The sequence below is a fragment of the Choloepus didactylus genome, chromosome 24 (assembly GCF_015220235.1).
Source record: "Choloepus didactylus isolate mChoDid1 chromosome 24, mChoDid1.pri, whole genome shotgun sequence".
In the NCBI taxonomy this organism is placed as follows: Eukaryota; Metazoa; Chordata; class Mammalia; order Pilosa; family Megalonychidae; genus Choloepus; species Choloepus didactylus.
Genome location: NC_051330.1, coordinates 264,367 through 291,666, shown reverse-complemented (window position 1 = coordinate 291,666; position 27,300 = coordinate 264,367). Strand labels below are relative to the sequence as shown.

At 64.6% G+C, this 27,300-nt stretch overlaps 1 protein-coding gene across 3 annotated transcripts in view; it reads right to left on the bottom strand.

Annotated features, from left to right (window-relative positions):
* FLT4 (fms related receptor tyrosine kinase 4) overlaps positions 1-27,300 on the bottom strand; it is a 43,620-nt gene that overhangs the window by 5,468 nt on the left and 10,852 nt on the right. Inside the window, exons 2-29 of one of the 3 annotated variants that reach the window (XM_037817683.1) lie at positions 18,931-19,027; positions 17,313-17,557; positions 16,729-16,841; positions 16,482-16,644; positions 16,261-16,400; positions 15,958-16,126; positions 15,622-15,739; positions 12,766-12,920; positions 12,529-12,691; positions 11,456-11,582; positions 10,414-10,522; positions 9,207-9,569; positions 8,785-8,931; positions 8,568-8,699; positions 8,320-8,426; positions 7,844-7,979; positions 7,339-7,443; positions 7,021-7,134; positions 6,772-6,860; positions 6,538-6,691; positions 5,918-6,012; positions 5,566-5,688; positions 4,541-4,652; positions 3,614-3,713; positions 3,105-3,210; positions 2,379-2,545; positions 820-940; positions 116-201 (exon numbers count right to left, since the gene is read on the bottom strand). In XM_037817683.1, the coding sequence (XP_037673611.1) occupies positions 116-201; positions 820-940; positions 2,379-2,545; positions 3,105-3,210; positions 3,614-3,713; positions 4,541-4,652; positions 5,566-5,688; positions 5,918-6,012; positions 6,538-6,691; positions 6,772-6,860; positions 7,021-7,134; positions 7,339-7,443; positions 7,844-7,979; positions 8,320-8,426; positions 8,568-8,699; positions 8,785-8,931; positions 9,207-9,569; positions 10,414-10,522; positions 11,456-11,582; positions 12,529-12,691; positions 12,766-12,920; positions 15,622-15,739; positions 15,958-16,126; positions 16,261-16,400; positions 16,482-16,644; positions 16,729-16,841; positions 17,313-17,557; positions 18,931-19,027 (3,856 nt within the window). The remainder of the gene's footprint in view (positions 1-115; positions 202-819; positions 941-2,378; positions 2,546-3,104; positions 3,211-3,613; positions 3,714-4,540; positions 4,653-5,565; positions 5,689-5,917; positions 6,013-6,537; positions 6,692-6,771; positions 6,861-7,020; positions 7,135-7,338; positions 7,444-7,843; positions 7,980-8,319; positions 8,427-8,567; positions 8,700-8,784; positions 8,932-9,206; positions 9,570-10,413; positions 10,523-11,455; positions 11,583-12,528; positions 12,692-12,765; positions 12,921-15,621; positions 15,740-15,957; positions 16,127-16,260; positions 16,401-16,481; positions 16,645-16,728; positions 16,842-17,312; positions 17,558-18,930; positions 19,028-27,300) is intronic. The other 2 variants (XM_037817685.1, XM_037817684.1) reach the window with 2 other exon arrangements.

The following is a 27,300-nucleotide window of genomic DNA, read 5'->3' as shown; positions in this document are numbered from 1 at the left end:
CTTTACCGGGGCTCCTGCAGGGGCCAGCCTGCCTCGCTGGGCCCTGCCCGCATATCAGGGTTGCCATCCCTGCTCAGACCTGCCCCTCGGTGTATGAGGCTCTGGGAGTCCTTACCTGAACCCGTCTTCCTGCCGATGTCTGTTCTCTATCCGTTCCAGCTCCTCCGAGGCCAGTACCATCCCACTGTCCGTCTGGTTGTCCTGTGCAGACAGAGCAAGCCGAGGGCTGTGGACCACCCTGGGAGCTTGCCCACCGGGGCCTGGGCCCACTGCCCTCATCTGGGAGGGAGGCCTGGGCTGGGGCTGGGGCTCCCTGCCCCGGAATTCACCCCTTTAAGGAACGGAGACGCTCGTGCTAACCTCACGAGCTGTCACTGGTTCATGTTCCCGAGTGGACACCTGCAGTTTTTCTGGGCCCAGGATCCCACCTTCTCTTCTAGGGACACCTCTTGACCCCTGGTGGGCCTGTGACCCTGGCGGATCCCTGAGGAGCATCCTGAGGCTTTCCCGGGGGGAACCACTGGAATAAAGAGCTGCCATTCCACTGGGGTTTCTATGCTGGGAGAGGACTGGGGCCTGCAGGAAAGGGGAGACCCCAAGGGAGTGACGACGGCACGAAAGCAGCTGAGGGACAGTGGGGTGGACTGAGCACTGGCTCCAAACACGCCTGAGCTCTCTGCGGGGCCTGGACCTGCTCCAGGAGACCGGGGCCCTCGGTGTGGAAGTGGGTCTGGGCCGGCCTCTGCCCCCGCGGAGAGCCCAGCAGGCCCCAGTTGAAGCCCATGGCCCCTTCCTCCCACTTCTCACTGGGGAGCCTACCCCCAAGGCTTTGTAGGTCGTTGGGGTCATGGGAAATTCTTCAAACGTGGTCATCCTGGAGGAGCCCTGGGCCTGCACACCCCTGGCCAGGCACCCAGGGAAGGACACACAATTGTAGTATCTGCAGAGAAAAGCAGAAAGGGCTGGACACACCTCCCGGCCCCTCTCCATGTCTACTTCTGCCCCTCTCCCTGGAAGACCCCGGGTCTGGGCTGTGAGTATCTGAGCCTGGGTCTGAGGACCCCACACAGTCTGCCACAGGGCCCCGGGCATCCCTGCCTGTCCTCAGCCTCCCTCTCCTCCCCAATCCAACAGGACAAAGCCTCCCGGGTCCATGGCCAGGGGAATGGGAGGCAAATGCAGTGAGCCAGCCTGGGGGGGACTGGGGGGCCTTCACCCCAGGAGGCCAGGCAATCCCAGGGGTCTGAGCCACCCGGCTAGCCACCTCTGAGTGTGTGTGCATGCATGTGTGTGCACCTGTGTACGTGTGCACCTGGGTATGCGTGCACGTGTGTGCATCTGTGTATATGTGTGTGGGTGCATTTGTGTACACGTGCATGTGTGTGCACCTATGTATGTGTGCATGTGTGCACCTGTGTATATGTGCAGGTGGGTGCATTTGTGTACGCGTACATGTGCGTGCACCTGTGTACATGTGCATGTGTGCACCTGTGTATATGTACATGTATCCACTTGTGTACGTGTGCATGTGTGTGCATCTGTGTACGCGTGCATGTGGGTGCATTTGTGTACGCGTGCATGTGTGTGCACCTGTGTACGTGTGCATGTGTGTGCACCTGTGTATGCGTGCATGTGGGTGCCCCTTTGCATGTGTGCATGTGGGTGCACCAGTGTATGCATGCACGTGTGCGCACCTGTGTACATGTGCATGTGTGTGCACCAGTGTATGCATGCACGTGTGTGCACCTGTGTACGCGTGCACGTGTGTGTGTATGAGTGTGTGTGTGCCTGTGTGTGGGTTGGAGAGCGGGCAGCTCCACATTCCCATCCCTCCAGGCAGCACGGATGGGGCCAAGACCCCAAGCCACTCCTCCAGGCATCCTTTTACAGCTGGAAGGGATCCAGCCCTCCTGGAGGGGAAACTGCCCCTCGGGGACAGAAGGCCACTCCTGGGGACCAGGCTGGTGGGCGTTCATGGGCTGCCTGCCCTGCCCTGCCCTGCCCCAGTGTCCCTGCCAGTGATCCTCGGGTCTCCCCCCAGAGCCTAATGGGTGATCAGACCAGGGCAGACTCTTGGCCCCCAGCTCAAACCACTCCGTTGTCTCTCCTGTGACATGGGTGCAGGCAGACAGGGAGGCTCCCTTGGCTTTGAGGGCCTGGGACGAAGGAGGGAGCAACCAAGAAAAGCAAAGCTGCAGCCCCGTGGCCCTAGAGGACCTGCCCCCGGGGACCCAGCCCTTGGGCTGCTGCCATGTGAAACAACCTTGCTGTTTGCATTGCGTATGGCGGCCTCGCGAGTCCTGCCGCCTGCTTTCCCCTGCTGACTGCTGTGGATGAACATCTGTGCCCAGACCGCCTTCCCCCTGCCCTGCTCCTACCCTGGGCCCCGGGGAGGGGCTGACCTGGCCGCCAGGCTGTGGCGCTGAGGACTGGATGCGCTGCCCTCAGCTGCGGCGACGTGCAGGGCCATGGTGGACGCCTGCAGGAAGCTGCCCTCCTCCTCCGAGCTCTGCGAGCCACCTGGGGCCAGGCGGTCCTCCTCGTCCTGGAGGAATGAGGGACGTGTCGGGCTCAGACCCCGGGCGCCCCACCCACGGTCCCGAGCCCTGCCCCTTCTGCATGAAACAGGATCACGGTGGGCACCCAGCACCTCCAGCTCACACTAGCTACGTGATACCTCAGGGCTGCTGGATGCTTGCCATGTCCCCCTCGTTGAGTTCCCACAGCTGCCCCCCCAGGTGGTGCCACCCTTTGGGGAGGGAACTGGGAGGGGACATCTTTGCTCCAGGGAGCCCGTCTGCCCCTGCCCCAGCAGCTTTCCTTCTGCAGGCAGAGCCTGACCCCTGGGCACCCATAGCTCCCCAGGCACAGAAGCCCAGGGCTCATGCACATGCCGGGGAAGGAGGGCGAGAGCTGGGCATGCAGCAGAGTGGGGGAGCCGGGGGGTGGGGTGCTGGGGAGGAGGTAGGAGCAGCTCAGAGCCTCAGCCATGGTCTTCACACCATTTGTATGGCCAGGGAGCCCCCACGGCAAGGACAGGTGACCTTGAGAGGCCGGGGCTGCAGAAGGGGCTTGGGCAGCCAGGGCGAATGGGGGGCACTCACCTGCAGGCCCCCGCCCTGGAGCAGGTCCCCCAGGACCTCCACCAGCTCCGAGAACGCAGGCCTGGCCTTGGGGTCTCCGGACCAGCAGCTCAGCATGATGTGGCATCTGCAGGACGGAGCGGGGTCGGGGGACGGTGCTCGGAGCGCACCCCCATCTCCCACCTCCGGACTCATGCTCAGGGTCACCCCGATGATTTTGGGTGTTCTCAGAGTCCCCGTGCCACCTCCCTGGGGTCCCATCCCAGGTCAGAGTTACAGGGTCCTCGGGTGGGTCCTCAGGGCTGTGGCCCCGGCCTGTTCCATTCCCTCCGTCTGCCCTGGGTCAGTGTGTGGCAGGTGCCGAGGGCTTGTGGAACAGGGGAGTGGGTGGCTCGGGGAGGGGGAGAGAGAATGCGAGCCTGCACCCCTCCCCTGGGCCCCGACCCCTGGGCCCGACCCCACACCTGCACGGCCCCCGTGTCCATCCCCATCGCCCCCATGCCCGCCCCCCGTGCCCAATCGGCTCTCACATGGCAGGCGTGGCCAGCTCCGGGGCCCTCATCCGGGTGCCGTCTTTGAGCCGCTGGCAGAACTCCTCGTTGATCTGCACCCCGGGGTACGGGGAAGCCCCTGACAGCGGGACGGGACGGACGAGGGTGGGTGGGGAGCCCACAGCTCATGTGCACTGCCTCGGTCCCCGACGCCCCCATGTTTCCCCCCCACCCCCACTGGCAGGCGCTCTAGGTTTTCGTTTGGTTACAAGAGGACAAAGCCGCCCACTTGGAAGGTCACCGGGGGTACCCCAACATCCTGCCAAGATGTCTGGGGACAAGGGGGGCCGGGGTTGAACCAGTTTCAGCCAAAGCACTGCCCCAAGCCTGTTGCCAGGGCCAGAGGGTGCCTTCTCTGAACCCCCCAACCCCTCCCCACATCCTGTCGGCCGCGTCCGAGCATCCAACCTTCCCGACGTCCTTCCCGACAGCAGCTCCTACTGCCCCCTCTGTTTCCCCACCCCCAGACCCATTCTCTATGCAGCAGCCCCAGAGGCCCTTTTTAAGAGTCAGAGTAACTTGCCCTTTCCAAAGGACACTTAAATCCAGGTCTCTGGGGCCCACCCCTCGCGATCGCCTGCCCTGACCCCCTTCTCCCCCCACCCACTCTGCCCCATGGTCCTGGCCCCTCTTCATGCAGCTCTGCAGAGGCCCTGGCCCCCTGGGATTCCCCCCACCCCACGAGTGCAGGGGCAGCACCCTCCAAGCAGCAGGTGAGGAAGGGGCTCAGCCAGAGAGGGGGGAGATCGGGGAGGACCTGGGCGGGGCCCCAGCACCCATCTCAGGCCCTGTGTGAGTGCATGTTCTGTGGTGGAATCAGCGCAGGTGCCCACGAGGCCCCTGCATGCCACCCACCAAAGGGCACGTCTCCAGCCCCCCAACCCGGCTCCCTGGCCCCCCACTCACCCAGGGAGAAGATCTCCCAGAGCAGCACCCCGAAGGACCACACGTCGCTCTGCGTGGTGTACACCTTGTCGAAGATGCTCTCGGGTGCCATCCACTTCAGGGGCAGCCGGGCCTGGGAGCGGGAGGTGGTGTGGCAGCGCCTGGACCCCGGGGAGGGCAGAGGCCAAGCCCTCGGGCAGCCCCCTCTTCTCCCGCAGACTCGCGGGGGCTTCGGAACTGTGCCCCCCGAGAGGCTGCCCTGGCCGCACCCACCCAGCGGGTTCCGACAGCCCCTGCTCTGATCTCCTCCCTCCCATCCCGCCCTCTGGCTCTCCCACTCCCCACTGCTGCTTCCCTGGCTGCCCCAGCCCCTCTCTGCCCCTGTGCTCTCTCGGGGCGCGCAGCACCCCCTCCTCCAGCACCAGACCTCACTCAGCCTCCTGTGGGGCCAGGACCCTGCATACCCTCCCCCATCAGCCCCTGAACCCCTTTTCCTCTGACAGTCCCCCCACCCTCCAGCAAACAGGCTGTATCCGCTGGGGCCCCGCACTAGAAGCCTGGAGGTCCCGGGGCCCCTTCTCTCCTGATGCATCCTCCCAGTCCGTCTGTCTCTCTCCCTCTCGTGGCACCTACCTTCCTGACGGGCACCCCAGCCCCTGCACCCCACTACCCTCCCCTCACACCTTACAGAGCAGGCTTCTGCTAAGGCACACCTGTGAGGCAGAGGGGAGGACAGACGCCTTCCACGCCCGGGCAGGGTGGCCGCCGGCACCCGGACCATTTCATCCCCCTCCCCACGGCACGCTCCTGACCGGCTTTGGGTGCTCACTCAGGAGTCAGCGCCTCTCCGCCTCTGCTGGGGCACCTCCCACCCCCATCACCTGCGCATCTCCAAGGTGGGCCCACACGGGGTCCGCCTCTGCCCATCCAGCGGCCTCCAACGCGACCCAGGTGCGGGGCAAAGCACCAACTCCATTCGCAGCCTGGGCAGGGGTCCCTGGTCCCGCCCAGCCCGTCTCCCTCCCTGGAGAGATGCTCGCACTCACGCTGCCCTTGCGGACGTAGTCAGGGTCTTTGTAGATGTCCCGGGCAAGGCCAAAGTCGCAGATCTTCACCACGTCATTTTCTGACAGCAAGATGTTGCGAGCAGCCAAGTCTCTGTGGATGCACTAGGAGGTGCGGGGGGCAGTCAGAGCAGCCCCCCACCCCGGGGCGACAGTCATGCCTGGTGCCCTGCTCCTTTGGGACAGTGCTGCACCCCACAGGACTCTCCAGGGGCGGCTCGTGGAATGGTGGGGGCAGCAGAGGAGGCTGTGGAGGCAGACAGGGCCCGTGGCCGCCGAGCACATCTCGGCAGGCTGGCGGGTCTGCGCTCCTTTCCTCTCAGGGGCGGCTCACCTTGCGGGAGGCCAGGAACTCCATCCCTCGGGCCACCTGGAAGCTGTAGCAGACCAGGTCGTCCATGGTCAGCGGGCTCAGCCACAGGTCCTCGGCTGCAAGGAGTGAGCCAGGCTCAGGAGGGGCCTCCCCGGGGACCCCCACCTTCCACCCAGCCCCCAAGGGAGCTTTGGTTCACCCAACCCTGATGGGGCAACTCTCCTGGCCTTACCCCTGAGGCCCCCAGCACTCACTAAGAAGTAAGTCACCCCCACCCCATCCCCTGCCTCCACTCTCTGGGATATACACTCCCTGCTCCCAGAACCCAGAAAACAGTTCCACTGGACCCCTGCACATGCCACCTCAGCCTGGACCACTTCCCATGTGAGGCAAACTCCTATTCATCCTGTGAAACCCAACTTGAATGTCCCAAAACTGTCCCCAAGGGGTCCTCCCTTCCTAGAGCAGAGTCGATGACACACTCATCGGCGTATACACTCCTGCTCCTGCATCGTGTCGGTCCATAGCCTGAGTAGGCCCCTTCCCAAACTGCACCCGGTGGGCTTATCCTGGGATCCCTCGATCTTGAGGTGTCACCGAGCCGACCAGGCACCTTGAGCACGGAGAGGCCAGGCTCTTACCCTCCGGGAGTGGAGGGGTCCGCCCCACCACGCCCTTGCCCATCCGGAGCCGAGAGAGGAGCGCCCTGTCACTGTTTCCCCGCCGGCTCCGCTGGTCAGCTTTGGCGCTCTCCACCATGGCGCACCAGCGCCGGCGCTGCTCGGGGGACTTCTCCTGGGGATGCACGCAGAGGGTTTAGAGGGGATCCCCGCCACCCGGCTCACCAGCCGAGTTCCCGCCCGGGGGAACCTTACCGCGTAGGGGTTGAACGCGTCCCGCTTGGCGCGCAGGAAGTTGGAGAGGTTGCCGTATTTGCAGAACTCCACGATCACCATGAGGGGGCCTGGGACGGGGCCGGGCAGATGGGGACGCCTGGTGACCCGGGCACCCCGGCCTCCCCCTCCACCCCACCTAGGCTCCCCCCGCTCCCGCCCCTTTCCAAGTATAACTGCCGTCTCCCACCCCCATCGCCGGTGCCCGCCGCAGGCCGCCGAGCTCCGTACCGTTGGGCTTGGTGCAGGCGCCCAGGAGATTGACCACGTTCAGGTGGTTACCGATGTGGATGAGGATCTTGAGCTCCGACATCAGGGCGCGGTGCTCGCTGGCCGTGGCGCCCTCTGGAGAGGACAGGAGCCTCGCGGGGTCCCTGCGCGCCCCTCCTCCCCCGCCTAAGGCGCGGTCAGCGCTCTGCCGGCGCGGGGCGCAGGGTCCCGGCCAGTCCGGGTGGGGTTGGGAAGCAGTGCCCTGACCCAGCCTCTAGTTCCGGGCCTCGGTTTCCCTTCCCGCACCACAGCCCCGTCAGCCCGCCGCCGCCCCCACACCTTTCAGCATTTTCACGGCCACGGTGTCACAGCTGCTGCCCTTGCTGATGCCAAAAGCCGAGGCTTCCACCACCTTCCCGAAGGCCCCGTGGCCCAGGACTCTCCCTGCGGGGGGCAGGGAGTGGGTTCCAGGTGGGGAGAGGGGTGGGCAGCAGGAGCCACCTGTCCCGAGGGCTGGGAAGGAAGGCTCCGCAGGGGGAGGAAAATCGGGAGCTTCTCTGCCAAACAGGAAGAGCACAGGGGAGCGGAGCGGGGAGGAGAGGCAGAGACAGCAGACAGGAAGGCCGCGCATCCTCTCCCGGCAGGTGTGATGGGCCCACCCTGCCCGGAGCCACAGGGCGTGACCCCAGGGGCCTGGGAACTGGGAGCCCTGGCCGCGGTTCTGGGGATGCAGCCCAGATGGACAAGTCAGGCCAGGTGGGGGTTAGGTGGGCCGTCCTGGCACGAGTTCTGGGCAAGAAGGCGCTCCCGGCGCCCACCGCAGGCCGCCATGCTGGGGCCTCACCGAGGTGCAGCCGCTCGCGGGGGAACTCCCACTGGCTGGCATCGTAGGACAGGTGCTCGCACTGCTCCTCCAGGGGCACCTCCCCGGGGTCCATGATGATGGACAGGTAGCCGGTCTTGATGTCGGCGTGGGCTGGCTGCAGGGGGGGGGACAGCTCACGGATCAGGACACACACTGGGGCTCAGGCAGAGCTTTGTCCACGCAGACAGGCCTTCTGTCGGGCTCTCCATCAGGGCAGACAGACAGAGGGCAGCGGCTGCCTGGTCCCAGCCCAGCAGGGAGAAGCCGCCTGGGAACTTTCCCCCGACAGGCGGCTTCAGGCGGGCAGCACAACCCCAAGTCCCGCGGAGCCAGGATGGCGACTTTATTCTTTATCTTAAGGGCGGGCCAGGGTGGGGACATGCACCGGAGACCCCGTGAGGAACTGGGGGAGACACTCAGCGTGTGTGCGTCTGTGTGTGGGGAGGGACACTCACCCTCCTCATGTTACAGAAGATGAGGAGGAGAAGGACCCAGAAGAAGACGGCGATAACCCCGGTGCCCACCAGGATTACGACCTCCATGCTGCCTTTGTCCTCCGCGCCTGGGTGGGCAGAAAGGGGCCGGGGTAGGGGGACGGGGCGCACACCGTGGGAAGCGCCCCCGGGGCGGCCCGGCGGGCGCCAGGTGGCTGCGGGAAGGCGCGGGGCGGGAAGGAGGGCGGAGCGGCGCGCCCAGGCCGGACCTTCCACGGCGACGCTGGCGGAGGAGTTGACGCAGCCCTTGGCGTTGCACACGCTGCACAGGTAGCGGCCCGCGTCCTCCTCGCGCACGCGCTGGATGCTCAGCTTCTGGTTCGAGTCCGCCAGGTCGATCCCTGCAGCCGAGGGGCGGGGGGTGCAGGTGGGAATTCAGGGGGCTGGTCGGCGGGGCCCACTCTGCACCCGGGCGCGAGGACCTACCAGACTCCTCCTCCAGAGGCCTCTCGTCCTTGTACCACACGATGCTGGGCACGTGGGCGCCCGCCACCCGGCACCGCATCTCCAGGGAGTCGCTCACGTTCACCAGGAGGTCGGTCAGGTTCTGCGTGAGCCGCGGGGCTTCCAGGGCTGGGGGTGGGGATGCGGGGGAGCTAAGTGGAGCTGCAGGGAGCAGGAGGGCACCCTCGAAGGGGTCCCACCAGGTTTGGGGGCAGAGGGTGGGGAGGGGACCCAAGGGTGGGAGGATCGCAGGACGCCCGAGGTGAGGAAGGGGCTTGCGCGCGGGGGCAGGAGGGCCGGGCAGCGCCGCATCCCGGCGCTTGAGATGCACGAGGTCGAGGCTCACGCGGGGAAGCAAAGTTAGAAGCCGGGAAGGCTCTCGGAGAAGGGAGGCCCCGGCTCACCCTGCACGGACAGGTACTTCTTGTGGCAGTGCTTGTCGTGGCTTCTCCGGTCCTGCACTTCGCACACGTAGTCGCCCTCGTGCTCGGGCGCCACGCGGGGGATGCTCAGGCTGAGCGTGGCGTGGCGCGCCCCGGGCGCCGCCTCCTCCAGGCTGGCTGCCAGCGGCGTGGCGAACAAGTGCACGTTCTTGCAGTCGAGCAGCAGCGGATTCCCGTGCGCGTCGTGCAGCGTGGACAGGTTGAGGCGGTACCAGCGCAGGTGCTCGTAGGTGTAGTTGTCCGCCCGGCAGCTCAGGCGCACGGCCTGGCCCTCCAGGGGATCCTCGGATGGCTCCGATTCGATGCTGAAGCCGTCGGGGATGGCTGGGGAGGCGGGAAGGCCGTGGCACTGCCCGGTGCTGGCTCTCCACCGTTCCCACCTCACTCAGCTCCCCACGTGTGCGGGTCTGTGTGTATCTGAGCGGGGACACGGCCCAGGAACCCACTCCCATGTCGTCTGAACAGAGGGCCCAGTTCTCCCACGCGAGCCTGGCCGAGCCTCCTCCCTGCTCACCTCCCACTGGCAACCCCCTCCAACAAGCCCCGACGGGGTTGCTGCCCCTCCTCTCCTTGGGGCCCAGCTCATCAGTCCCAAGACTCCCTGGGAAAGCCAGTCACCCTCTCTGCTTTCCTTGAAACGACTTCATCAGCTTTGAGCAGTTGCCTTTTGCTGCCCTGGCCATTCCCTGTCAGGCTCCTTTGGGCTCCCCCCTCCACCCCCAGCACCCCACAGTGTTCTCTCAGGCGCCTTCCAGGTCCCTTCCCTTTCTGCTTTGCCAGACACCCTCTTGCTATGCCCCTTGACCCAGTGACTGTCCACTCCTGGATGCCTTAGCTTTCCTGAGGTCACCAACACATTTGAAAAATCTGAGGAATCTATGGCTCTTCTCCCTGGGGCTGAATGAACCTGTGAGGTGTGGGGCTTCCAAGGCTGGGGATGGGCCAAGGTGGAGCTGAGTGGAGCTGGGGGAGCAGGAGGGCAGCCCTGGGCAAGGCACCTCCAGGGCTGGGGGCATCGGATGCTGTCCCAGCCCAGTGGACACACCCCCGTCACAGGCTGCTGACCTGGCCTCTCCCCGGATGGCCCTCGGTCACCTGGGTCTCCTCACTCTCTCCCGGCCCCGCTTCCCCAAGGGGCCCAGCCCTAGGAGGCCACGCGGTCACTCACTGGCCACGTAGAAGTAGATGAGCCGCTCGTCCCGGCCCACCTTGTTGAAGACCACACACTTGTACATGGCGGACACGTTGGCATCCGGGATCACCAGTCTGCTCACCGTCTGGGCAGAGCACAGCCACCCGAGTCCATTGCTGGCCCCATCTCCCCCACCACCACCACCCTCCCTTTCTGCAAGGAGGCCTTGCAGAGCAACAGGGGAAACTGAGGCACTGGACTGGAAATGGCCAAGGCCCAGAGAGCATCCAGGTGTGTGAGGCAGGTGGCTCCCCAGGACAGTCAAGGGACAGCACCAGGATAGCGTTAGGCAGTGACTGGGCTCGGTGTGGCTGTGTTGAGGAGGGGCAGGAGCCGGCTTGGCTCTGGGCTCAGTGGGCTCATCCAGGGGCTCCTGGACTGGGGCAGGTCGTGGCCCAAGGTCAGCAGCTCGTCACCGTGTGGGGTCCTAGTGACAGATGCTCAGGGGCTGCCCACAGCACCTGCCTAGGGTACTGGCCGGGTCCCGGCACCCAGAGGAGGCTTGGGGAGCAGGGGAGGAGAGAGGGCCCTGGCCCTGCCCAGCAACTGAAGACAGGCCCCTCCGCAGCCGGGCACTTCCTGGCCAGGCCCGGAGCAGGAAGAGGCTCTGGAGGTGTGTGGGAAAACAGGAAGTGACTGTAGGAAGCGGGTGCCTTTGTTTGGCCCCCTCCCGCCTGGCCGCTTCTCGGCATTGCCCCCAGGCTGGGCCAGCGGCTCGGCAGCCCTCCATGGTGGCCTGGTTGGACCCCAACGCCGCCCCCGGGTCCCCCCAAGCCTGGATCTGTGGGTGGTGGGGGTCTCGGCCTCCTTGTCAGGGAGCAGCCGGAAGTCCGGCCTGTTGTCCGCTTGCAGGCAGGGGGCCGGGTCCCAGAGCTGCCGCAGAGCGGCCCCCTGACCCTCCACTCTCCCCGCAAAAGTGCTGCCTGCAGGTTGGAAACTGGTGGCAGACGGGCCAGGGAGGACCCCCCTGGCCTCCCTCTCCCCACCGTGGCCGTGCGGGACCCAGGCTGACTCGCACCTTGTTCCTGCCGTCCACAGACTCCGCCGAGGTCTCCAGGCTCTCGATGGGGTTCACGGCGTCCTGCGTGGTCACCTCCCTCCAGTCCCCGCACTGGGGCATGCGGTCCCGCTGCTGCCGCCTGCTGCTGGGGACGGGGAGGGGCCGGGCAGGTCAGCGCTGGGGCAGGGAGGGCCGGGGCTGGGGGCAGCAGGACATCCTGGTTCTACTCAGAGTCCCCTTTGCACACTGAGGGGGGCAAGGCCTGGGGCCCCGGGGTGACCCAGGGATGCGGTGGGGGCAGAGCTTAGTTTCCAGACTCTGTCTCTCGCCTCCTTACCCTCTGCAGCCCATCACATGTGACCGTCCCCAACAGGACAGGCCCCCGCTGCCCGCATAGCAGCCCCTGGCTCTGCGGTCACCCTCCAGCCGGTCTGTGTGTGCCACCCCTACTCACAGCTCACGTGCACCCCATGCTCCAGGCTCTTTTCTGCCCCTTGTGGAGCAGACAGGGGCTCACGGGGCTCCCCCAGTTGGTGGAGCATGAGGGGAGAGGGATGCCGAATCTGGAGGTGCCGAGCATGTAGAGCAGAACTCAGTGCCCTAGGAGCCTCGGGCATCGCGGAGCCTCGGCCCCTCTGCGGTGTGGCTGCCCCCCGAACTGGGCTCCCGCTCGTCTGTGCATCCTCCACCCTGTCCCACAGGGTCTGGCTAAATGGTGACTCTGAGCCATCACTCCCGTGCTCAAACACCCTCCTTGGCTCCCCAGTGCCTTCCGGCCAGCACCCAGGCTCCATGTGCTCTGTGGCCTGCCGTCCCCTGCGAGGGGGGCTGGGTGGGGAGACCCGTCACTGGTGTCCAGCCCAGGCCGGCTGGGTGATGGGCAGATCCAAGGGAGGGCCCGGCTGTGCTCAGGCCTCTCTGGCCAGGCCAGGTGACGGCACCGGTGACCGTCCAGTCTGGGGCAGAGTGAGGGATTCGGCTTAGGGCCGAGTCTAGAGCTGGCTCCGCGGAGAGGACGCGGTTGAGGCTGGGGACGGGGCTGTGAGATGGGGGCTGGGGCGGGTGGGGGACGGGACTGAGGCCCCACTCACAGGCTGCGCTGGGCGAACGTCTTGCAGGGTGTCCAGGGCCTCCAGAACCACTGGACACCGAGGGGCGGGGGCACCCCGTAGCTCGTGCAGGTGAGGGTCTGGCGACTGTGGCGGGAGTAGATGCTGGGGGAGGAGGCCTCCTTCTCGTGGATGTGGGGGGGCACTGGGGGCACAGCAGAGCCCGTCAGCGCGGCCCCACCACCCCCGGCCCGCCGCCCGCCACCCGCCCGCGTGTACCGTTCACCACCAGCTCCAGGCTGATGTTGCGCCTCAGGCCAGCGGCTGAGTTCCACAGGACCAGGGTGTAGACGCCCGCACTGGCCTCCGTCACCTCCTTGACCGCCAGGGCGTGGGGGCTGTGGCGCCCGGACACCGGCTTTCCATCCTTGAACCTGGTCCGGGAGAGGGGTTCAGGGACTGCGGGGTCTGCGCCCCCAGCTCCAGCCCTCACAACCGGAATGCACTGTGGGGGGCTGAGGGAGGCAGGAACGTAAAGGCCAGGGGCCGGCAGGGGTGTGGGGAGGGGGAGCGATGGCTCCTGGCCCTGCGGCACGTCCCCCGGGGTCTGAGGTCCTCCTACAAGGAGCAGGAGACCGCGTTCCCACCGGGTGCAGCCGCCCAATCTCTGCTCCGTCCGCGCCCACGGGCCTGCCTTCCGCAGCCGGGACACGGAGCACGGTTCAGAATCCTCCGGGGCCTGCGAAAGCTCCGTGGCGTGCCCCCCCACCCCGGGCTCTGGCTCTGCCCTTCCACCGATGCTCTCCAGCCACCGGCTTCCCTGCTGCCCCCTCGGGGCCTTTGCACGTCCCGTGCCCCCTGCATGGAGTGCTGTCTCCTCTGGTATCTGCACGGCTCCCACCTTCCTTCTTCAGGTCTCTGCTCAGAATCCCACTCACAGAGACGCCACCACGGCCGTGCTGGACCCCACGGGGCCCAGCTCTCTGTGCTTCCACTGCCTTACTGCTCCTTGGCGCCTGGTTTTTGCATGCATGCGCTCATTGATTGTACATTTCTCCCACTGAACTGCAGCTCCCCGAGAGCAGGGGCTGTCTTCAGTCCACAGCCCAGCACCCAGCACGGTAGGTGCTCATCGACTGTTGTGTGCACAAATGAATGAATGAATGAAGGGATGGATGCCTCACACACAGCTGGAATTCCTCCAGGCAGCTGTGCCTGATCCCCGAGCTCTGGTGCTGATGGAGACAGCCCCCCCGGGCAGCAGCCATCCTCCTCGGTGCTGTGTGTGCTGAGCCAGAGGCGGGTGCTGCGATGGGCACACGACAGGGAGCTGGGGACACCCGGGGCCTCGGGATGCCTCTCGGGCAGGGCACCCACAGGGTCGCCCCACCCCAGCCGGGGCTCAGGGGACGTGACTGCCCGGGGTGACAGGGGAAGGCAGCGCGGGGCAGGACCGAGCAGCACCGGGCAGGCGCCACGATTGAACCTGGTCGCCCGAAATATCAGTGCCACTGCTCACGTCCGAGCTGTGAAGATGAGGTCAGTTAGGAGGCCAAACTGGACTAAGGTGGGGCCTGATTCAACACGACCAGTGTCCTTATTAAGAGGAGCTTGGACACGGCGAGCAGGGGACAGACAGGGAGAGAAGGAAGGCCGTGGGGCAGACTGAGCGAAGCCACGAGCCACCGCCAGACACTCCAGACCTCAGAGACCTGAAGACACCTCGATTCTGGACTTCCAGCCCCTGGACCGGGAGATGACATTTTGCTAGAACAGCCCCAGGAATGCAGAGAGCAGAGCTCAGGCGCGACAGCTCTGCTGCAGAGGGACGGACTCTCGGTTTCCCCACCAGCCAGATCCGCGACCCCGGACAAACCCCTGCACTGCTGTCAGCCTCGGTCTCGGATGCAAACCCGGCAAACAGCAGACACCCTGCAGCGCGGTGTGCAGCTCCCTGCGCTACGGAATGTAAAGTGTGCACAGGACCAGGCCCACGAGAGGCACTTCAGGAGCTTGTCTGTCCGTCCGTCAGACTATCCATCCACTCACTGACTTATTGGGTGCCTCAGAAGCTGAGGGCTCTCCCTTGTGGCACCTGCAGAGCTTGGTAACCACCGGAGTGGCTGGGGTGGGCAGCAGGGCCAGTGGAGCGCTTCTCAGAGGCAGGGACTGGCCACGGGAGAAGAGAAAGGCAAGTGTTCAAAGGCTCAGATGGAAACACCACGCCGAGAGGCACCCAGCCGGCCAAGGGTTGGGCCTGTCCCGGACCCTGGAGATAGCAGGGCTCCAGCCATTGGCTTTGTAGGGCAGGGGCAGGGCCACGGGGGCTCCAGGAACTGCAGCTGGGGCCACGCTGCGGGCAGGTAAAAGGCTGCACGCTGCAGCAGGAGGCTGGGGGCACAGCGGGACCCTACCCCGGGGGTCTGGAGACACAGGAAGGGTCACCCCAGGCTCAGGGCACCTTGGTCTTGCCTGAAGGCTCCTGGCCAACAAGGTGGGATCCTGGCTGGGGATCCGCCTGCCCGGCTCCAGCCTTTCCGAAGCGGTTGCCCTGCTCAGCGGGAGACGCCTCGGCTGGAGTGGGTGAGGCTCCTCGGGCTCGTCTGCACCGAGGGGTGCGTGGAGGGAGGGTGCCGTGCCTTCCTGGGGAGGGGCTGCTCTTGGCCCACCCTGTCCTCATCACAGACCCAGGGCCTCGGGCCCCGCAGCTGGCAGGCCCCCCTGGGAGCCCCTCGCTCATGGCCATTCAGCTCAGGCCTGGCTCAGGGCTGGGCGCCATAACTGCCTGCCCCCCGTGGCTGCTCCAAATCTCCGGGTGGGAAACCCAAGGTCACGGCTGCGTGGCAAGCCTGGGGTTTAGGGTGTTGGTCCAGCTGGGGGGGGCCTTGAAGACACCAAGTCTACGCGGGAAGCAGCTAAATGAAGCCCCTCGCTTTGCCCACCACACCCACACACAACCGAGAGCCACGACAAACATCTTTTCACGGTTGAGCAGCAACAAACAACCTTCCCTCCACTGGAAACCCTGCACCGCTGCTAGGGAGTGGGGGAAGTGCCCCTGTGCAGATGTGCCTTCGGGCCCCTGCAGCGTGTGTCCTGGTGGGGCAGCCCAGGGAGGGGAGCCGGGGCCGTTACCATTGGAACTCCGGCGGCGGGTACGCGGCCAGCTTCACGGGCAGCTTCACCAGCTCGTCTCCCGCCGTGGCCTCCAGGATGGGGCCCTTGAGCCAGTCCACGCTGATGAAGGGCTTCTCTGCCGGACAGGAGGAACCAGCGTGAAGCCGACCCCTGCTGGGGGTTTGCAGGTCTGTGCCCCCAGCAGCCAGACGAGCCGAGCGGCCCCTGGCCCTGGCTGGGCCTCCTGCTGCTTGGGCGCACCCTGGCCTCTGGCTTCAGACTTGCGGCCACACTGTGGGCAGGACGACGCCTGATCACACGGGCGAGCGGGGGACACGGGGGCCCGGGCCCTACCATGCACGATGACTTCGGTGCTGTCCCGGAACCGCTGCACGCCGTTGCTGGCCTCACACACGTACGGGCCCAGGTCGTGCTGGCTGACGTTGACGATGGTCAGGACGCTGGAGAGCTCGGTGTGCGTCTGCTGGGAGCGCCGCTCGGGCACCCACCTGCCCCGCTCCGCCTGCGCCCCAGGGAGGCCGGCGTCAGGGCCGCTCTGCAGAGCCCACCCTCGGGACCCGGGCGGGCGGTGCCCCCTCTGCACACCGGGCGGGCGGTGGGGGTGGGCAGGAGCCCTGGCAGGTGCGCCAACCTCACCTGCTTCCCCGGGTAGTCCCAGGCGAAGGTAACGCCCGAGTTGAACTCGGCCCACACGGTGCAGTTCAGGACCAGCTTCTCCCCCACCAGCAGCTCCAGCGACTTCTTGGGGAACAGCTGGATGTCGTAGAGCTCGTTGCCTGCAGACACATGCACAGTCCTCGCAGGATGCACCCCGAGGCGGGAAGCGGGTGCGGGGAGGGGTCCCACCCGGGCCCTACCTGTGATGTGCACGAGGAAGGGGTTGGAGAGGAAGGTCTGGCCGCCCACGGAGGTCTCGCACTGCAGGTACAGGGCCTCCCGCAGCAGCGGCACGGGCACCCGCATGCCCTGCTGATCGTCCCACACCACCTCGTCCCCGTCCGGCTGCAGGGTCGTGCTTTGCTGGGGGGACACGAGCCCGTCAGGCGCCCCCTCCTCCTGGCCCTGCCCCGAGCCCGCCGTTCCCGGGGGTGGGGGAGCCCATACCGAGCGCAGCGTCACGTTGAGGCCGGGTGTGGACACCAGGCAGGGCACCCACATGTAGTCCTTCCGGCTGACCAGGAGCGTGCCGGGCGGGTTGATGAACGGCTGCTCCAAGTCTGCGGCGAGAGGCCGGGGCTGGGGGCTGTGCAGGCGGGCGCTGGGGCAGCCTGCAGCCGGGTGACCCCCGCCTCCCTCCCGCCAGCTCGGGGGCCAGCAGCTGTGGAAGGCAGTGCTGGGCACCAGCCTCCGCCCGGCCTGGAGACCCCCTTTATGGGGGGAGCAGAAGGCGGCTGTCACGTCCCCCAATCCTCAAGCCTCAGAACGTGACCTTATTGGAAATAGGGTCTTTGCAGGAGGAATGACCTTACAGAGGCACGTCAAAATGAAGTCACGCTGGGAGAGTGAGCCCTTCATGCGACAGACGGACAGATGTGGCCGTGTGACCACCGAGGCAGAGATCGCCACGGGCTGTGGCCGGAGGGCACAGAGCCAGGAGAGGGGCAGGGGAAGCAATGCACTCCCGCTGTTGTGAGCCCCCAGCTGGGGGTCCCGGGGTCTCGGCCAGCCCCCCGGCCCCACGGCCTCACCTCTCACAAACACGTAGGTGCTGGCCGCGGTGGTGCCCTCGATGCGCGCCTTGATGTACTTGTAGTAGCAGTGGTAGCGGCCGGTGTCGTTGGCCCGGGCCTCGCTCAGCAGCAGCTCCTTGCAGTAGGGCCTGGCGTCCGAGCCAGGGCAGTCCCGCACGGCCCCCGTGTCCTCGCCGTCCTTCTCCCCACTGGCCGGCGCCTCCTGAGCCCCTGGCCAGGCCCACTCGAGGGGGTGCTGGCCCCTGGCGGAGGACACGGAGGTTGAGGGGGGCCCTGGCTGCCCACCGGGGAGAAGCGCTGGGGAGCCCCTCCCGGGGCACCAAGTGTCGCAGGGACAGCTCAGCCGGGCACACCGGGGGCCCTGGGCCTCTGACCAGCTCCAGGGGCTGTGGGCAGTGGGCCTCAGCGCACAGCTGGGGCCGGGCAGGGAGACGCCTCTGGGGGCCTTGTGGGGCAGGGGGCTGGGGCCAGGTGGCCTAGGGCCAGTGTGGGGTCATCTGGGGTCAGTGTGGGGTCATTTAGGGTCAGTGTGGGATGACCCAGGGTCAGGGCAGGGTCACCTGGGGTCAGTGTGGGGTGACCCGGGGTCAGTGTGGGGTCACCTGGAGTCAGTGTGGGGACCCCTGGGGTCAGTGTAGACGACCTGGGGTCAGTGTGGGTCACCTGGGGTCAGTTTCGGGTCACCTGGGGTCAGTGTGGGTGACCTGGGGTGATTATGGGGTCACCTGGGGTCAGTGTGGGTCACCCGGGGTCAGTTTGGGGTCACCTGGGGTCAGTGTGGGGTGACCTGCAGTGGGTATGGGGTCACCTGGGGTCAGCATGGGTCACCCAGGGTCAGTGTAGGTGACCCAGGGTCAGTGTGGGTCACCCGGGGTCAGTGTGGGGTCACCTGGGGTCAGTGTGGGTCACCCGGGGTCAGCGTGGGTCACCTGGGGTCAGTGTGGGTCACCCGGGGTCAGTGTGGGGTGACCTGCAGTGGGTATGGGGTCACCTGGGGTCAGTTTCGGGTCACCTGGGGTCAGTGTGGGTGACCTGGGGTGATTATGGGATCACCTGGGGTCAGTGTGGGTCACCCGGGGTCAGTTTGGGGTCACCCGGGGTCGGTGTGGGGTGACCTGCAGTGGGTATGGGGTCACCTGGGGTCAGTGTGGGTCACCCAGGGTCAGTGTGGGGTCACCCAGGGTCAGTGTGGGTCACCCGGGGTCAGCATGGGTCACCCAGGGTCAGTGTAGGTGACCCGGGGTCAGTGTGGGTCACTCGGGGTCGGTGTGGGGTCACCTGGGGTCAGCGTGGGTCACCTGGGGTCAGTGTGAGGTGACCTGCAGTGGATATGGGATCACCTGGGGTCAGCGTGGGTCACCTGGGGTCAGTGTGGGTCACCCGGGGTCAGCGTGGGTCACCTGGGGTCAGCGTGGGTCACCCGGGGTCAGCGTGGGTCACCTGGGGTCAGCGTGGGTCACCCGGGGTCGGTGTGGGTGGCCCGGGGATGGGCGCAGGGTGCTGCGTGTTCAGCGTGAAGTGACTGGTGGGTGTGTGGGGTCAGGGGTCCCGGGCCTCAGACACCCTGTGCACACGCGGCTGCCTGGGAGCCCCTGAGCCCTGGGGGTCCGAGTACCTGCAGGAGAGGGACAGGCTGTCACTGGCGTTGATGACGTGCGCCTCCTCCGTGACGTTCAGGGTCGGGGGGGTCATGGAGTAGCCGCTCGCCAGGCCTGGGACAGAGGCAGAGTTAGCCCAGCACGGGGTCTTGAGCTTACACGACGGACGGTGACAAAGCGGCCACAGCCCCCCCTGCCCCGGGAGCGGACCCCAGCGAAGGATGGGGCAGCCGGGGTCACAGCCGGCACCCCGTGCACCCCGGGCACCTCCGATGGCAGGGCTGTGCGATGACCCCTGACCTCCATCCCAGGCTGACCCCTGACCCCACTGCCACCAGTCCCACCCAGAGCGCTGACCCCTGACTTCTGCCCCTAAGCAAGTCCACCAGGCTCCACCTCGAGCTGCCAGCATGAAGGGGAGGTGGACACTGACCGTGGGCCTCAGCCCTGCCTCGACGTTGTGACCCCCACGGCTCTGCCTGGAGCCTCCTGAGCTGCAGACCACCCCCCGGCTTGTGACAGGCCCCCGGCGCCCGGGCCTTCCGCTCACACACGCAGAACCGAGGCCTTGTCCTCAGCACATGAGTCCACCTGCCCCCGGGTGAAAACCCTGCTGCAGCCCTCGCTGCTGCAGGCCGACCGGGACCCAGGCCCTGCTGCGCAACCATCGCCTTCCTCCCAGGGGACACCCCGAGGAGGCGGCCAAAGGACAGGACGCCCTGCACACCGCACCCCCTGGCCACGCAGCCCCCAGGCACTGCCTGCCCAGAGCCACCCCCGCTGTCCCTCCCCCCGGCCGGCCCTTCTCGGCACCGCACCGGGGTGGGTCGGAGCTGGAGGCCTCACGGGGCGTCTGCAGAGTGTGGGGGGGGGGGGGGGGGAGTGGGGAGCAAGTATGGGGGGGTGTGTGTGTCTGTGAGTGTGCATCTGTGTTTCGTGGGGCTCTGTCCGTGTGACTCTGTGTGTATTGTGTATTGCTGAGTGGCAGATAGCGTGTGTCTCTTGCTCTGAGTAGTGTGTGCAAGCATGTGTGGTCACGTGTCTCTGACATGTTAGTGCATGTGTGCACATGTACTTGGGGGTGTGCATGAGGCTCTGTGTGCACGTGTGTGGGTGTGTGGGTCCGTGTGGATCTGTGTGTTCGTGGGGCTGTGACCGTGGGTTCTGTGTGCACTTGTGTATGAGTGTGACAGACGGTGCATATCCCAGGGTGTCTATGCGTGAGCAGCATGTGTGCGTGCAAGCGTGTGTTTGTGTCTTGACATGCTGGTGCATGGTGCTCATGTTCTTGTGGGGTGCACGAGGCTCTGTGTGCCTCCGCGTGTGTGTGTGAGTGTGGTGGGGTCCCGGCGGGTGGGAGCAGCCCCCGGGGGAGGTCTGGGCAGATGCTTCCTGCCAGGACCATCATGAGACAACAGGAAGGGAGGGCTGCATGGCCGGACGCCCAGGGCCGCGTCCTGTCCCTCCCCCAAGTCCCTGTCCTCCGGGGGTGGGGCACAGCCCCCTCCCCACCCCAGCCCCCACCTTCCAGCCCCACAGGCGCGTGGAGGCGGCTCCTCTGTCCCCCTGGCCCAGTTGGCCCGAGGCCCTGGGTGCCACGTTGGCATCTGAAGGGGCTGGGGTAGAGCCGGGGAACACCCACCGTATTTGGTTCCACCCCACTGTGACCCCAAGAAGCCCTAGGAGGCGGCACCAGGACGGGACGCTCCACACACCCAGATTTTATTTCAGCACCCCCTGGCCATGCAGCCACAAGCCAGTGCCTGGCCAGAGCCCCCTCCTGCTGACCCTCCCCCTGGCCAGCCCTTCGGGGCACCACCCCTCAGAGCCAGGAGGCCCTTACAGAAGGGCCCGTCCCGCTGGTCAGTCCCGCTCCCCAGCCATACTGCATGGCCGCACTCAGGAGGCAGCCCCTCGCCTGGCCGAGTCCTTCCTCAGCTTCCCTTCTGTCCGCAGGACCCAGCCTGCCCTGGTCGCGGGAGGTGGCCAGTGCCCTGTACTTTGCCCCAGGAGCCTCCTCCCTCTGGGATCTGCCACCAGGGCAGGTCCCCAGGACCCCGGCCCCACCTGCAGTCCCTGCCCCAGGGAGATCCCCACTGAGCATCTCCCGGGGCTGCTGGGCAGAGGGACTCACGCCGCGAGCAAAGGTTGTTCCAGGGGCTGCGAGAGCACAGCAGAAGGCAGGCTCTCCTCCAGGCGCAGAGAGAAGGGGCCAGGGAGGAAGGTTCCCACCTGGCACTTTTGAGTGTGGCTTAGAAGGAGAAGTGAGATTTTTCCAGGCAGTGGAAACTGGACAGGGCCGTCTCAGGCACACAGCTGGGCACACGTGCAGGCAACGAGCAGACGGTGCTCCCATCCTCCGAGGTACAGAAACGCAGGGGCGGGTTGGGCGTGAGATGGGGCTTGGCGTCCTCCAGATGGGACAGTTAGAGGCTCAGAGAGCTGTCTGCTGAGCCCCGTGTGCAGGCTGACCTGAGGCCGGGAGGGCACACTGGCGAGGAGAGGGGCGGCGAAGAGCACCACGCCCGCCCCGGGCCGGGGGACGTTGTGCAGTGGCTGTGCAACTGGGCGTGTGTGTGTGTGTGTGTGTGTGTGTGTGTGTGTGTGTGTGTGTGTGTGTGGGGTCGTGTCGCTGTGGGAGATGGAAAATCCTCATGGTGTGGTCTTCAGCATTGCACTGGGGCCCCGGGAAGGCCACGGCACTCTTCTCAGGGGTGCACCTCCTCCAAGGCACACACCTGGATGTGGCCATTGTCAGCTCAGCCTCCTTAGGTGACTCCTTTCTGCTTCCAAGATAAAGTTCAAGTTCACTAGCAGGGCACACCAGTCCTTCACCTTTCTCTCCAGCCCCAGCTCCCAACACCCCTCCCTGGGCATGGGCCCGCTCAGTGTTGTCCTAAAGTGCCTTTTCATATCTCCAGGTCTGTGCCTTTGCTCCCCCTTCAGCAGGGATGTCCATGCCTCCTTCCTCAGCCTCCTGAATTCCCCCTTTAAGGTCTAGTTTGCACATCCCTCCTCCATGGAGCAGTTGTCATCACTCAGTGTCAGCCTCACCCTCCTCTGGCTCTACTGCCAGAACATTCATCAGACTGAACTGTGGTTTTCTGTTCACAGGAAAACAGAGACTGTATTTTATTCCTCTTCTTAAGCCCAGGAAAGAGATGTGCAACAAAGATTCAGGGGGTGAATACAGGAGTGGTTGGAAGGATGAAAGGTAGATGAATGATGGATAATCAGATGGACAGATGAATGGATGGATGGATGGTGGGTAGATGGGTGGATGAATGGGTGATGGGTGGGTAGATAGAAGGATGGGTGGATGGGTTGGATAGGTTGGTGGATAGATGGATGGGTGGGGTAGATGGGTAGGTGGGTGGATGGATGGGTGGATGGATGGGTGGGGTGGGTGGGTAGGTGGATGGATGAGTGGACAAGTGGATGGATGGGTGAGTGGGGTTGTGGGTGGATGGATGGATGGATGGATGGACAGATGGATGGATGGATAGATGGGTGGATGGATGGTTGGGCAGATGGAAGATGGATGGATGGATGGATGGGTGGGTGGGGTGGGTGGGTAGATGGATGGATGGACAGATGACAGATGGATGGATAGATGGATAGATGGTTGGACAGAAGGACGATGGATGGATGGATGGGTGGGTGGGTGGATTGGTGGGGTGGGGTGGCATGGATGGATGGAGCCAGAAGGAGTTTCCTTCCTAGAGGCCACTGTACCATCAACGGAAGCATCAGGATCACTGTGCTAAAACAGATCATCCATTGTGCTTCCCAACCATTTTGCCTATTTGTGCAAGCCTCTCCTTTGTCACCAAGTGCCCTGACTTAGCCCAATGCCCCTTCTGCCCTCACTAACCTTCCACTTGGCCCTCTGTGATCAGTGAACTCTGCTGTACCCCTTGCTGTCCTCTGAATGTTCCCTCCACCTCCTGTCTACCTGAAACCTGATTCTTCGAGGACACCACTGTCCCTGGGGGCTTCTGCTCTCACGTGCTGCCTACCTGACAGCAGGAGGTGGGGGTCACAACTCCCTCCCCTAGAAACTCCTTTGAGGCTCATGCTCTTTGTACCTCCCTCTCCCTGCCAAAGCTGCCATCCGCTGCTCCCTTTGTCACTTCCCCTCATTCTCTGCTGAGCATAGCTCCTGGCTCACCGCCCCCCACCCCACCCAATCCATGCCATTCTCCATGACTTCAGTGTCCACAGTGGTGACTCACCAGCACCCTGGCCTTTAACATCCCTCCCTGCCAGTTTTCCCCCCCGTCCCCTTCAGTTACTCACTTCCCTGGGCACACCCAGGAGCTGGGCATCACCAGAAAGTGCACCATCTCTGAATTCCTGACTTCTTGCACTTCTCTTCCACCTTCTCCTCTCCTTCTTGCTCAGAACTTCTTGTTTCACCACTGCCAAAATTCGTCCGCCTCACCCAAACTTCCCACCCAGGGATTCCACCTGGACTCCACCAGGATGCTTTCTCACCATCCATTCTTCCCATGCTAGCACCACCTCTTTCCTGGCCCAGTGTGGATTCCAGGGTGTCTCCTTAGGGTGGTTCCCTTGCCTTCTCACCTCCATTCCAGCCCTCCACCACCACGTCCCCTGAGCAGCTGAACATTGCAGCAGGAAAGTCAGAGCCCTGTGTTGCCTGCTTTCCCTTTCTTTTCACGTTTGCAGATCTTAAATGGTCAGGTGTGTCCTCTGCCTGCACTCTTGGCGTGAAGAAAGCCATCAGATGGAGACACCTCATCTTCCCACCTCCAAAGCCCACACCCACAGGGCTGGGTTCCTGGAAACTCTGTGTCTCTGCCACTCCCGCTCCCAAGGCCAGTCCTTCCAGGGTGCCCTGAATCCACTCCCTTCAGCCTGATTCCTGAAGACAATTCCTTTCTCTTCCGATCGCCAGGCGCTCTCTCTATGGAATCCTCTCCCATCTTAAAAACGAAACAAGATGACTCCTTGATCTCATATTCCTTCTAGCCATTTCCCTCTTTCCTAACCCCCTTCATAGCAAAAGTCCCTAAAGGAGGCACGTCTGCTCACCGCCGTCCCCTCACACTCACTCATCTACCTGCTGGGTGCAGCCCCCATGCACCCTCCAGGGAGGAGTTCATCAACATTCCTACTGGATCCAATGGGACTCTGCACCCTCCTCTGCCTGGGCCCCTCAAGGCAGGGAACAGAGCTGTCCGCTGCTCTCGATGGCTCCTGGGCCTCACTCTCCCATCCTCCTCCTCCGCCCAACACTAAACGCTGCTGTTCCTGGGCTGCCTGCTCCCCACCACCCCAGCTCCTAAGCATCTGGGTCTCCGTCCAGCCCACACCACTTCTCTCAACTCCGACATTACGCATCCAACTGTCCACCTGACTCACACCACACAGACACCTTGAGTTATGCATTTCCAGTGCTGAGCTGCAGACTCGCACCCTCCCTGCCCTGCCAAACAGATCCTCCCTTTGTACTTCCTGTCTCCCAGTTGAGAGTCACTGTGGATGTCTGCCTGTCCCTCCCCGGCACACCCAGGCCACCCCCAGAGCCTGCCGGCCGAATGCATCTTGGAGCCAGCACCTCCCCTCCTGCTGCAGGGCCTGGTCCTCTGGGTCCTCCTTGCCACCTCCAGTCCTTCTCCATGCAGTTGTCAGAATGATGTCTTAGAAGCGCAAACGAGGCCATATCGCTCTCGTCCTTAAGTCTCTGCGATTTCCCACCGCACTTCCAGGAGGCTCGAGACCCCCTCCTGGCCCCTGCCCCTCCCCACGTGCTCTTGCTCCACTCACCTGGTGTTCACGTTCTCCCCTCACCACGACCTCCAGACTCCTCTGCAGACATGCTGTGCTCCTCCTCTCCGGGGGCCTTGGCATGTCCTTTCCTCCCGATATGCCTCCTCACCTACACCCTGCACAGCTGCTTCCCACCTTCAGACCTCATCTTGGACATAACCTCCTCATCCCCTACAAACCCCAAGACCCCCCACAGGCTCCATCTCAGCCTCCTGGTTGCTTATGTCATCCCATGTATCACAATTTTTAATTATCCTATTCACTTATTTGTTTCTTTAATTAATATTTATTTTCCCAGTTCCTCCATTTGGCAGTAAGTTTCAATGGGTCAGAGTCCATGACAGTCACCATTTCTACCCCACCCCATGCCTAGCACAGCACCTGGCACAGAGCAAATGCTCAATAAATACTTTTTGAATGAACAAATAGACGGATGGATAGATGGATGAATGTTAAGGAAATGATGGTTGGATGAATGGATAGATGGACGGGGGAAAACTAGAAGGGTGGGTGGATGCATGGACAGATGAAAGGAAGGGAAGATGGATGGATAAATGGATGGAAGGATGGATGGATGGAAGGAAGGAAGGGTGGAGGGATGGATGGACAGTTGGATGGGTGAATGGATGGGTGGATGGATGGATGGATGAAAGGATGGATGGATGGAGGGATGGATGGGTAGACGGATGGATGGAAGGAGGGATGGATGGAAGGATGGATGGGTGGAGAGATGGATGGGTGAATGGATGGGTGGATGGGTGGATGGATGAAAGGATGGATGGATGGAGGGATGGATGGGTAGACGGATGGATGGAGGGAGGGATGGATAGGTGGATGGAGGGATGGATGGATGGGTGGATGGAGGGATGGATGAAAGGATGGGTGGATGGTTGGATGAGTGAATGGATGGGTAAATGGGTGGATGGATGAAAGGATAGATGGATGGATGGAGGGATGGATGAAAGGATGGATGGATGGATGGATGGGTGGATGGGTGGATGGATGGATGGTTGGATGGGTGAATGGATGGATGGGTGGAGGAATGGATGGATGGGTGGATGGATGAAAGGATGGATGGATGCAGGGATGGATGGGTAGACGGGTGGATGGGTGGATGGATGAAAGCATGGATGGATGGTTAAAGATTCCTCTAAGGTCTTCCTTGGGGCTGGGATTGTGTCAGACTCTGCTGTTCTTTGAAGAAGATGCTTCTGGTTTTAAAGAACAAACTCCCTGAGCACCGCCCCCCCTTCGCCCGTCCCAGCCCCCACGTGCCTGAAGGAGGCGCATCCTTCCTGCCTGCCTGTCGTCTGTCTCTGCCTGTCCTTCCCTTCCCACAGCAGGAAGTGCTGTCATCCTGGCCTCTGCCACACTCCCCCTGCCTTCCTGTTTCTGGCCCAGGAACTGACTTCTTCCTTCCCCCCGCGGCTCGGCCCTGGCCCCCCAACCTGCAGCAGGGCCGTGGGGGCAGGTGCCGGCCGAGGTCAGCAGGCCAGAGTGCACACCTCCTGTCCTCCGCGCTGTCAGCAGACCCAGGGCACCCTCCGGCCTTGGCCGGCCGTGGGATCTGCAGCCGCTCCCGGGGCAGTGCCAGCACCCTCCCCCTCCAGGGAGGGCAGGCGGGGAGGGGCGCGCGTGGGGGGGCGCGGGCAGGCGGGGAGGGGTGCACCGGGGGGGGGGCGCGGGCAGGCGGGGAGGGGTGCACGGGCAGGCGGGGAGCGGCACACTGTGAGGGGCGCGGGCAGGCGGGGAGGGGCGCATCGGGGGGGCGCGGGCCCTGAGCCAGCACTGGACAGATGCCCCACAGGCACTGGTCCACTTGGTCCCACGCAGGCTGCCTGCCAAGGGCAGGGGTCCGCAGCTGCCAGGCCTCCAGCGCAGGGCCAGGCTCCCACCAGAGCCTGGGCCCCCCTCTCCCTGAGCCCCTCGGCCCAGTGAAGCTCAGAGCCCCCCTCCCACAGGACACCCCACACAGAAAGCCATCTTGGTCCTTCAGCCCCAGCTGCCCCAATGCACCCCACTTTGGGGCCCTGGCCTAGAGCCCCGTGTGCCGCAGGCAAACCCTTTAAGTCACCGACGATGTTTCCCAACTAAACACAGGAGGAAGAAGTGCTAAGCAAGAGTCTTATTTTTGTCCCCTAGATGTCCCATTGTGTCCCTAGGACATGTTTTTCAAGAAGGCATCCGCTCCCTCAGCCCCAAACCTGCTTGTCCTGTGCCCCCACCCCCCGCTCTGGCAGAGCACGTTTCCCTCTCCCGGCTCAGCGGACAGGAAGTGGGTCCTGCTCTGGCCTGAGCCTTCCCTGCAGTGCAGAGGTGAGTGCCGGCCTGGGGTGGTTTCTAGGGGGGCTGCCTTTACAAAGGCAACACTGGGGGGGCAGGTGCAGAGGGGCAGGGGCTCCAGCCCAGGCCAGCCAGGGGCAAGCAGTGCAGCAGCTGCCCCCAAACACTGGGGCATCGGCACTGCCCCCCATGCCCCATCCCCGTCCTCCAGCCCCCACGCTGCTGCCCAGACCGAGCCGCCCCTCCTGGCCTCCAGGTGCGCCCTCCAACCCACCCTCAGCCGACAACGCCCTCCTGGCCACGTAGGG